Source organism: Fulmarus glacialis, unplaced genomic scaffold (assembly GCF_000690835.1).
Source record: "Fulmarus glacialis isolate BGI_N327 unplaced genomic scaffold, ASM69083v1 scaffold33911, whole genome shotgun sequence".
Classification (NCBI taxonomy): domain Eukaryota; kingdom Metazoa; phylum Chordata; class Aves; order Procellariiformes; family Procellariidae; genus Fulmarus; species Fulmarus glacialis.
The window spans coordinates 25046-36719 of NW_009192709.1; the positions used below are offsets into that span (position 1 = coordinate 25046).

The 11674-nt window shown below is 46.5% G+C and overlaps 1 protein-coding gene across 1 annotated transcript; it reads left to right on the top strand.

Moving 5' to 3' along the window:
• Positions 1 to 5056: 5056 nt before the first annotated feature.
• LOC104083651 (leucine-rich repeat neuronal protein 4-like) lies at positions 5057 to 11382 on the top strand. Its single transcript, XM_009587194.1, is given in 5 exon segments — positions 5057 to 5220; positions 5222 to 5724; positions 6934 to 7138; positions 8717 to 8854; positions 10035 to 11382. Coding segments are annotated over 5 exon segments (2358 nt in total).
• The last annotated feature ends 292 nt before the right edge of the window (positions 11383 to 11674 follow it).

Genomic DNA, 11674 nt, shown 5'->3' on the forward strand with positions numbered 1-11674 from the left:
GGGCACTCCTGCACCTCCGTAATTCCAGGCTGGATATGGTCGGCAGCTCCTGAGAGGAGGCCTGCACCAGCCTGCTCCGCCTGGCACCTGCACCAGCCCAGCTCGGGGCCAGCCACAGCATCGAGTCATCTTTCATCCCTCTCCACGCCACGGAGCGTGTCCCAGCCAGACTCCAGACATTCCCCTTAATGCGCAGGGGTACCACACCCTCCCTTACTCACGCAATAACCTGATTAGACTTGGCTTTCTCTTGTTCGTATCACCTGATTTACACATAGGGTTAAAGACCATAGCCTCAGTGGTCTGTAGTAACCGAGTTATTAATTGCACGGTGCCAGATATGTGAGGCATTTTACAGAGAGAGTGAAAGCAGGACAAGGGCGTTTGCCCTGAAATTTCGCAATGCAGAGACAAAATCCTGGACAGGAATGTTGTTGAGATGAAAACAAAAACCTTTAGGAAACTAATACCTTGGCTCAACTGCAACCCTATTCTGTACATCATGCTTAATTAAACCGAAGTCAGGTCAGGGTAAAACACTACCGATATCAGATGGCTGCTGCCTGTTTTTACTCACAACAAATTCCGTAGGGGAATTCACCACTGCCTTCAGCCTGCGTTACTGCAGTGGACAACACACACGCGCCAGAGTTTTCTGAAACCTCAGGCTAAATAATTCTGTTCTTCCATTCTGTCCCTGTTCTTTGTAGGAAAATACCTTGCTTGTGCTTGCTCTGTGAACTGACCTGCAAAATTCTTCTTTTCTTTTGTTGTCCTTAAATGCCATTCTCCAGATTTTTTCAGGGTAGTTTCATTCTTAACCATCACTTGGATCATGGCCAGGGAGAAACATTCATCTCTTAAACTTTACAGCCTGGTACCATCCTCGCCTTCTCCTGCTCTCCCCATGGTTCTGCTTATCTCTGTGTCACGAAAGAATGCAGGGCTCATCCCTAGCATTACTGCAGGCAGAGGGGTTTTGTGCAGCACTGAATCAGCCCCGGGGAGGGGGCCTCTGGTTCAGCTCTTTGTGCATCATCCATGTGAAAAGGCTGACAAAAATGCCTGCCTTTACTAAACGTTCCCCTAGGTTGCCACTGAAACTCTTATTAAAGTAGAAAAAAAGGAGAAGAATAACCTGAAGAAACACAGTGACATGAGAACAGGCCAAAGTGACTCACAAAGGGGAAATCTCTGCCTGCTGCTACCAGATGATTTCAAAGAAACTGGTGAGAGAGGGCTGCTGTCTGCCCTGGGAAACCTTCACCAACACCTGGGCAGCTGTTTGAGACGCAGTACCATAGTAGTAACATTTCAGATGGTTGGAGTTTGCAGCTAGGCAAAGAGCTGGGAAAATACAATGCCTGCCTCAAAACCTGCCATCCAAAAAGCAGAACCAAAGATGGAAAATAAAAATAACAAAAGCTCATTTTCCAAGGGTGCTCTGCTTCTTGCAAGAGATTCTCCCTATCACTCAGAAATCAAGCGCCTCTGGGCAAAGACTCTATCATCTCCCTTCCACCTTCACTGAAACGAGTGGCCCACTTGCTAACTAATGGCTGGGCTGCTTTTCCAGTCTTTACAAGGCTGCTTGTCTCAGTCTCCAAAACGAAGTCAGTAAGGTTGAACACACTAAAAGTAAGGCAGCATTTGGCTCTCCAGGTTTCATGGAGTAGTTTTTTAAGAGATTAAAAACAACACAATAACCAAGGAAAATTCGCTGTCTGTAAATGCTGAGCTAACGGCAGCAAACACAACGTGGGTACTTGCCCTAGGCAAAGCGAGGCCACCTCCCCGCTCCCCAGCTTCTCTCGAAGAGGAGCTTTGCAGCCAGCTGGTCTGCAAAGCCAAAGGGAAGGCAGGGTTTCCACCCGCCTGGCAGGGGCTGGACTTTCCTCCTATTACACCAAATTCTTCAGATTTTTTTAACCTGCTCCAATTTGCCCTTTGAACCTAAGAGAGTGCAGATCTCTGAAGGTACCTGTTAGCGCGCACGTGCCGGGCCTGCACGCTGCCCTAAGAGCAGCTCCACCAGGCTTAATCTGTGGGATTAGCCCCTCATTTAGGAAACTATTTATCTTGCCTTAGAGCCATTCCACACGGGAACAATATGTACATCTCACCCAGCCTCCAGGGGAACCGCAATGGCTCCAGAGAGTCCTACTAAAAGACGGTATCTTGTTCTGTGGATGTTCTGGTATTTTTCAAGGCTCTCTCCCCACCCAGATAATGAGTCTGCGTACATGCAGACTCAGGGTTTTTGGGAAAGCAAGACCTTTAACTGCACTTTAGCACCAAAGCATACAGGTCTGTGTTGCCTTCACGTCATGGATCTGTTTTGTTGTCCTGACAAATGAAAAGTACTGACTACTGTTCTCCCTGGAAATTTTAATCATTAATTGTCTCATAGTAGCAACTGAACAACCACCCTTTTGCTTTTACTTTGGAACAATCTCTATCAATTTATCCCTTTCTAGTTCCTGGCTTTACTTTCAGCTCTTGACCAGCCTAATCATTATTTGAATTGTGGGAATGCTGAGAAACCCAGCTAAGGGCAGGTCCCTTGGTGGGAGATGTTTTACATTGTCAGTCTTACTTATCCAGCAAAGGATGAGAGGAGCAGCTGAATGGGAGTTCTCCCAAGCCACGCAGTATGGCAGATGCAGAACAGAGAACACAACCCACGCAGAGCAGGACCGGGAAAGGCCTCCCAAGTTCATCATGCGCGATGTGAGATGCCGCAGGCCCCTTCATCAGCTGAGAGAATTCCTCTCTGCAGGAGCGGCAGGTGAGAGCTTTGCTTTTGGCATTTCCCAAGGGCCTCATTAGAAAAGTCATTCGTCCTGCGTGAACATTTCCAGGACTTACTCCCAAGTGCAGGACTCTTAGAGAGAAATAAAAACACTTGAAGCCTTTTATTGGCACCTAGAGAGCAACCAAAGCCCATGTCAGCAGACAGAGCCTTAGCTTTACATCATCATGACCGGTCAGCGAAGAAACACAATAACTCCTCTCCCTTCCCCCCTCTCAGGGGAAGACGTGAGAGTTGGGACTACAGACACCGATCTTTTCCCTTTATCCCCCTCTGCTTATACAAAGACAGACAGAGCAGCCCTGCCTGAGTGTTGGGAAATAAGAGCCCTCCCACCCACCTCCTGCTAGGGCCAAGGGAGCGGGAAAGCTGCCTGGAGCCACCCCCTCTCCAGGCAGGGGAAAGCTGGATGCGGGGGAGAGAGCCTGGAACAAACCTCGCTTGCGCTTGTGGGCAGAGCCACAAGCAGGGAAAGCTGGGAACAGAAAAGAGGCATTTCACGCTCTCGGCTGAGTCACCGAAGTGTATAAAATCAAGGCCAGGCAATCGGAGCCACGCAGAGCGGAGGCACGAGGCATCAGGACTTCTGGACAGGTACGTGCAAGCGGATGCGGTTTAGAGCCAGGGACTAAGATTAAATCTAAGATCGGAATCCAGCAGTCTAATTTCTCCCATCCTCTCCCTGCCATGTGCTGGGAATCCAGCGACTCCAGTGACCAGGAAGCCCTGAGGCTGCTCAGCTCTTGCCCGGTTCCAGATGACAAAATGGACACAGGCAACCAAATTATACTATTTTGCTGGTCCCTACTTCAAACCTGGGATGGCAGCAACAGATGACGGTCTGGGCAAGACCTGGCACCATTCAGGGAACAGCAAGTAGCTATTAAGGTTTGGAATAAGTCTGAGATATTTCATACTACATGGGGCTTCAGTCACCCCCCTACACTGTAATATATTTTTGGATGAGGAATGATCATTATGATGCCTGGCAGCACAAAAGACAGCTAAGAAAAGCGCTAGTTTTGAGCTGTGGTTAATTCCCTCTTCTGACACAGATTACCTGCGCAGCCCTGGACAAGTCATTTTGGAATTTTTTTCCTTCCTTTTTTTTTTTTTTTTTTAAATGACAAAGGCAAAGCTGGGGTGGGACGAGGAGGGAGCACAGAGACAACTGTAACACTGAATAACACGCTTCTTGGTACCCAGGCCTTTGGGGCCCTGATCCAGGAGCACACTCTCCGTTTCTGACCACTTTGCCTGAAATGTGGTTCAGGAGCTGCATTTTCAGCACATCCTTTCCCCAGCAGCTGGAGTGCGTACCACACCTGAGGCCTTTGGGGTCCCCACCGTGGCTGTCACTCAGAACGGGGCAGAACTGCCCTGGCAGAGCCCATGCGAGCCCTGGGCTTTTGCTGTTTCAACTTCTGCTAAAGGAAGGTAAGCCCTTCCTAACATAGGAAAGGCACTTTTACCTGCCACCCCTTTGCAGCTCAGCCCAGTTTGGGCTCCTATGTCCTTTAACGTTTGACAATCCTCCACTGCCTTTGGATCCATACATTTGCTTTGTACAAACAACCTCACAGAAAAAAATCCCATGCCACGGTCACACCTGACCCTAGTCCTGTTGCTTGGGTATCATCCCATTACATAACTTTTCCCAGTGGACTGGCCAAACTGGACACTATGCAGCAGGACAGCCCTATAAAGAGCAATACGCAATCAGGTGCAAAAGTCAAGTCCCATAACATGGCAATATCCCTCTCCTGCAGCTTGTCCAGTATGGTACCAACTGGTATTTTTATACTGGAGCAGCACTGGCACTCCCTCATACCCCTGTACTGCGCAGAGGCAGCCGAGCAGGGAGACTGGGGAGCCCACCTCCTGCACTGCTGCTGTTCTGGGTGCTAGGCTGGTACTGAGGGTACTGGCGTGGGAACCAGACGCGTGATACAAGTCGGTTGCTTTCTGCATGAAAAACTGTAGGTATGCTTAGGCTAAGATCGCATGATACTTCTGTCCCCAAGGGTTCATGTTTACTTAGGCTTAATTACAGAAGAGACGTTAATTATCACTTCCGCTGTCTGGATGCAATAGGAAAGGACTTACAAATGTTTCACTTTTAAATAGCTTGTAGCTGCCTGGAGGGATTTAATTTAGCTCTTAATGCTGATGTTTTGTTTTCCCCTCCCTGAAACAAAAACCAAACAGATCTTGCAAGTTAATTGCAAGCCACTTAGGAGAAGGATGTTTTCATGCTTGCTCATCCTCTCTCTGCTGGTGGGGAACACAGCATTGGGCCCAGTGAGCAGAGCAGAGCTTGCAGCATCCAGGGACATCACCACCTTTTTCCAGCTGGCTCAGGAAGACTCTTGGGAGAACGTTAATCTCACCAGCATGTCCTGTGAGAAAAACCCTGCAGTTGACCAACAGCAGCCTGACAGCTTTCCCTGTCTGCCTTCCGGAGGCCCTGGAGACCTTGGATCTCAGCAACAACCTTTTAGAAGAGGTGAACGGCACGGAGATAGCAAACCTCCCGCGGCTACGCATCCTCTCACTGAGACAGAACCATCTCCAGGCAGTTAGATGGGGATCTGAAGCCCTCAGCAGTCTCCTCTCCCTGGACTTAAGCTTCAATAAGCTGTCATCCGTGCCATCATGCCACAGCTCTGCCCTGCCTAACTTGAGGTGGTTGTCCCTGGCTGGAAATCCACTGATTGAAATCCAGCCGCTGGCTTTTTCCTGTTACCCTCAACTACAGTTCCTGAACCTCTCTGCAACGCTGCTCGGGCAGGATGACAACAGAGGAATTAGGGAGTCTGCTTTTGCCATCAGCACATCTCCCAGTGAAGCCGCAAACAGGCCTGGAAACACCATCAACATGCTCGATCTGAGCAGGACCTTTCTTGAGAAAAGTAAGTTTCTGGATTTCCCACTGTAAACATGGGGCTTGGTCAGGCCGGGGGGAGCAGAAGCCTGATGGGACGATGGCTCCCATCCCGGCCGAGCCCAGGGTGGAGGGGGAACACCCCACGCTGAAAGCTGCAAACAGCTGGTCCAAGTGTACAATGCACTCTCCAGCTGTGATGCAACTGCTGGGGGGAAACCCTCACGCAGACCAGCCTCCCGAAGGAAGGGCAGAGAACGGACACCACCAAACAGGACTCTTTGTCCCACTGCAGTCCCCCACCTCTACCCTAATTCCACTGTCAGCCCTGAGATTAGCTTTGGGACACGCAGGAGGAAATTCATTTCTCTTTCCAGACACACTGCTGAAATCTTTCTTTGTCTAGCCTCACAATTACACTCTGCTTTATACCACTGTATTGAAGTAGCACAGAGAGAGGCTTTTTGTGTCAACCACAACCGGCCAAATACTTCCGCACAGGGAGACAATCCCTTCCCTGAGCAATTTACAGCATGATTTTTTTTCTTTTGTCTGCCTCCCCTGCCAGCCTCAGTTTATAACTGAGGAGCTGAGAGGGACAGATGTTAGATGCCTTGCCCGGCTGCTCTCGGCCTGGGGCAGAGCCAGGACGTTAGGGACTCCTCAAGCCAAAGGTTTCACCTCAATTCACATTTAAGATACACTACCAAATTTCCTCCATGAATTTGCCTCATCTCTCTTGAAGCAGTGAGTTACACAATTCAGTCCTGGGATGGAAAGGCACTTTTTTATAAAACCTATTCTTTCCATTTCATGCCTTTCGGCTCTTTTTCCTGTGCTAGGAGAAATAAGATATTATTTGCCTTTCTCACACCAGTCAGGACTTTGTGTAGACCTCTCTAATCTCCCCCCACCCACCATTTCTTGAGCAGAGAAATCCGTGTTCATTTAATCTCACCTAATAGGAAAGTTATTCCACATTTATCATCAGCTTTATTGCCCTTCTATCTTCCCTTCTTTTCCTCTGCCCTACAACAGCAGGTAATATTACAAAAATGTGATTACATGGGTGTTCATACACTGGTGTATTGATTTTTCTATTCCTTTCTCAAAGAGAAGAGCTGCAGAAGACCACAGAGATATTTTCTCTCTCTATGAATTCAAAACTTTTTTCTAGACAGAAATCCACAGGAATGCTCTATTTGGGCAACACGTATAAATCTTTTTTCTGCTTCAGTTCAACCAGAGTGGACCAGAGACTTGCCCAACCTCAGATCACTTCACCTGACAAAGATGCCACGATTAAGAAGCCTCGATACTGACTTCCTCACGTCCATGCCGGGTCTCCGAGAGCTGAACTGTCAAGACTCCCACTCACTGGGTTTTGTGAAGACAGAGATGTTTGACAGTGCTCCTCATCTGAGCCATCTCTCGTTTGAGAAGTGAGTTGTTCTGGTTTTTGTTCTTCCTCACGTAACATTGCCTTTGCCTCACAGCACCACGGTGCCTGGGAGTTGATTTTTATGCAGAGTTTGCTTGTTATCAAATATTTAGGAAGGAGGTATGGGCTTGTGTGCCATGGAGAAACACGCTGTCTTATATTCAGATATGCCACGTAAAGCCTGCGATGTAGACCTGATACAGCAGAAGAGCTGATACAGCCCAAAGAGGTGGCATGAGTCTCATAGCACAGTTACTGGTTGCTTGAGATCACATCTATCGTGCTCCCACTCTTCTGCCTTATCTCCCAGTCCAATGGATGAATTCATCTAGCGCTGTTAAGATTAGCATAGACCCACTGAAGCCCACCTGCAATACAGACCATGCTTCCAACATCTACAATGGCAATGTCTCACCAGAGGACAAGCGGGTCACTGAGGATTCCTTGCTCTACAAAGGATGAATGCTGACAGTTTCCTAAAATCTGCACCTTGGAAGCCGTCAGAAATCCTGTCCCTCCCACTTTTAGTATGAGAGATTAATATAGTTCCTTATTCAGCATTAGTAAAAGCAATGGTTTAGTCCTTATTCTAGAGGTAACACCTCAGTGTGATTTACTTGGTATGTCACACACCTGTAGAAATACTAAGGGAAACAAAAGTCTGAAAGTGATTTATCACAATAAGAGCAGGTAAACTGCACACAGAACAGTCAGCATAAAGGCAAAGATTTGGAAATCACCTTAAAAGATTTCTATAATACAAGCCCAGATTATAAGCATATCAGAAAACAAACACTAGAGCACTGGCTGTGCTCCATGAACCAGTTTTAGGAAAATAAACCCATTTAAGCAGAAAAAGCCCAACGGATTCCATCCCACACTAGATTGCCACACTGAATTTACACAGCACTTTGCAGTACCTGCAGAAATACCAGTTCAAAGTGCTAAAAATCATGACCCAAACTTAAAAACCAAAGGAGTAGCAGTTAAGTCATAGACAAAAAAGAGCATCTTCTCAGCACTCAGACTGCAGGGAGGTCACATTATCACACTCCTTCTGCAGCTAGGACAGCTTAACATAAAGGCAAGCAAGGTTTTCCTGTATTAATCATTTGACTTTAGTAGGTGAGTCTATATTACGAAAGAGGCAATTAACATGAAGAGGATGATTGGCATAGAGAAAGTCAAGCCATTACGAGCAGACTGAGAAAGAAGCTAGAGAAATGGTAGAGTATAAAAGTGTAGCTGAATGCATGATGGCAGAGAGGAGGTCATCTTTCACAGAAGACTCTTGCCAAATACTAGGTCCTTTCCCTTCCAGCTGCCATCTCTAAAGGTGTTAAACCCTTACCATGCTTTTGTTGTGCTTTAACACACAGCAGCTACTCTGTGCAAATTAGAGGGATGGGCAGGTATTAGCCTGGACTTTAAAGTGCAGAATGGTGGTGTTGATATCTGGCAACTTCCAAGGGAACTGGGAATATTGCTTTCTGTCTTACACACTCTGGAATACTAAGCACACTCCAGTCCTTGGAAGGTAGCTCAGCATTTGCTAATTATTGCGTTTGTCATCTTGTAGCTGCAACCTGAGTTCCTTTAATCCTTGGAATACTGATTCATCAGATAGTATCATCATCAACTTGTATGGAAATCCTCTGTTATGCGACTGCCAGCTCTCCTGGCTGCTCTCCAAGCCCAAAGAAGTTGTGCTGCAAAAGTAAGTGAGTTCAAGGAGATAAAGTAATGCTCTTCAGACACAACTTAAATTAGTAAGTTATTTGGGGTCCAAACATTCACTGTCATCTAAGTTATTCAAATTCCTTGCGTGCTCTTCCCTTCCACAAGAGGTAGAAATGCAAAATAAAGTCCCCTTCAGGGACAAAGCATGGCTGAATTATACTTGAATTATAATTGTGTTATTATAAAGTGTTATTAGCTGTGGATTCTACTTCAGTGGACAAATGCAATGACCACATGCAGAACAGTAGAAAGTGTTATTAGCTGTGGATTCTACTTCAGAAGAGCTTATTTTCTTTATTTCGGTTCATATTTCTCTATTAGCTGGAGATAAAAAATGAGATGGCTTGGTGGCCTTTGATGGGCCATCACTGAGAGCAAGAACTGGAAGACTTTGCAAGATATTTAGCAAATTATTTCCTCTTTGCCCTTGCATTCCCAAAGCCTAGATCAGCACAGGCAGCCAACAAAACCCCTTGCAAATAGCCCCTTTTGTCACCTATTGTTTCCATGCTCTCCTACAGTTTTACAGACTAATTACAATAAGCTGTAGTTAAAAGAAGTTATTTGCATATGTATCATCTGTCTTCCTTTTGAAAGGCCACCAAGAAGATTTGTCTTCCGTGGTGGAGAGAGCAGGGAAGTAGATTGTTAAAATTAGATTGTTTCTCACCAGGATGGGCTTAGCAGTTGCATTCTTTACAAAAACGTGCAATGTCTGAGTAAAGAAAGAACTCGAGCTCCATCATTTAAAAGCACATCCTGTGTCAGCACAGCTGCCTAAACCAGCTTAAGGATCTCTCTGCGTGTGTTCCCCTCCTAGTGTGGCATTAAAGTCTGACCCTTTATGACAAGTTGCCTTGAACCCTGACACTCTTGCTAAGGTTCACCGTCCTTGTAGCAAAGGATGCTTCTTCTCGGGCAAAAGATATTCCTGCACCTTACAAAACTAAAAAGCCAGTCGGCTAAGTTCCCAGTGCTGCCATCTGCCAAGCACAAGGACTATCGTTAAGACAACCTAGCTTTGGTTTAGGTGTCATGTCTTCTGTGATATAAAGACTGTTTTGGGACAATGAATTGCCAATTCCAATCCAAGCAGCCTTACAGGAACCTGTAATGTTCTTGTGGAGCTTGTCTATTCTAACTTGTCCCCTCTGCAGGGCTTGGGAGACTTTTTGCAACACATCCCAGGAAGATTGGGACAGACCTTCAACATCTTTTTCACTGCTAGAGCTCTACGATAAATGCCAGTCTGAGAGAAACCAGTCTGAGAGAAACGTTACACTACCCGATTCAAACACACCCTCTCCCGAAAACAATGCTTTCAGCCTTACCAGTTATGATGCAACTAGCGTAGTAACAACAACAGACTCTGCTCCACTAACCAAAGACACTTATACCAGCTCCCGAATTCAAAGGAATGTAATGAGCACAACTGCAGCCGTCCCAACTGAGCTGATGCTGACAAAGGCCAACAGTTCCTCCCACGAGGAGGAGGCAGTTTCCGAATCCACGAGCCATCCCCCTTCCTTCGCGTCCGTAACCACCTCCCCGGGTTTTCTCAAAGAGCTCTATAGTCACTCCTCGGATTATGGCTCCACGAGTCAAACTGAAACAGATCAGCTAAAGAGAGAGCTCAGAACGACTGATGCGACGTTTCCCCAGGAAGGCCCATTCAACCAGCCCACTAGTGATTATTCCACTAGAGCAACAGGAAACCCCGATGCCACTGACCATTATATCCACTCCTTTGCCACTCACGCTGGGGAAGGTACAGCACAAACGAGCCTACCACAGCTGAACTCCACAAGGACCAATGCTCAGTCAGAGCCTGCATCCACCAGATCACTAATACACTATGTAGATGACTACGATTACGATGAACAGTCGACAAAAACCCCAGTGCAACTGGCGTACATCTCCTGTGACTACAACCCTTGCAGACACCTTCAGAAGCCGTGCAGTGAACTTCAGAGTGCATCCCAATGTTTATGTCCTGGCATGTCGAGGGAAAATGAGGTTCCAGATCCACCGAGGCTCAGAGAGGTGTCTGAAGTTACAGACAGCTCTGCTCAGATACGCTGGTGCGCCCCAAATTCAGTTGTTCACACCTATGAGCTGAAGCTTCATGCCCAAGGCAACGAGGACAGACAGTTTGTCCTGGACAATATTTATTCCACAGCAAGGCAGTACACTCTGTATAATCTATTACCATACACCACTTACCACATTTGCGTGACTGCTTTGAACAAAGCAGGGTCAAGCCAGACAGCAAGTCAGGGAATTCCAGGTAATTCGTGCACCAGATTTAAAACAAAACCCAGCTACACGTCTGTCTTTGCTGCTCTGTCTGCAGCAAGCGGACTCCTCCTTATTTCCACAATTATTTTGTCTGTATGTCTGTGTAAGGCATGTAAAAAGCCTCAGAGTGAGCAATATGGTACACACTTAGTCTCTTATAAGAACCCAGCATTTGATTATCCGTTAAAACTACAAACCACTAATTAGCTCTAGGTGATTGTTCTACACATTCAGAGCTCACTGTCTCTATCACCTTGGTATGTTTTCGTGAGACACTCAAAATGTCCTTCAGCAAAACTATGAAACATCAGACTTGATAGCCCTTATGTTTCTAAGGGAGAGAAAAACACAAAAAAAGAAAAACTAATAATGAAGTGAATCAAACAGAAAAAAGCCTTTGGACTCTTTTTCATGTGCTAAGCTGCAGCAAACCTGGACATTAACCTTGAAAAGTTTTTTTTATTATAATCACCTACAAATATACTAGCATACATTTCAC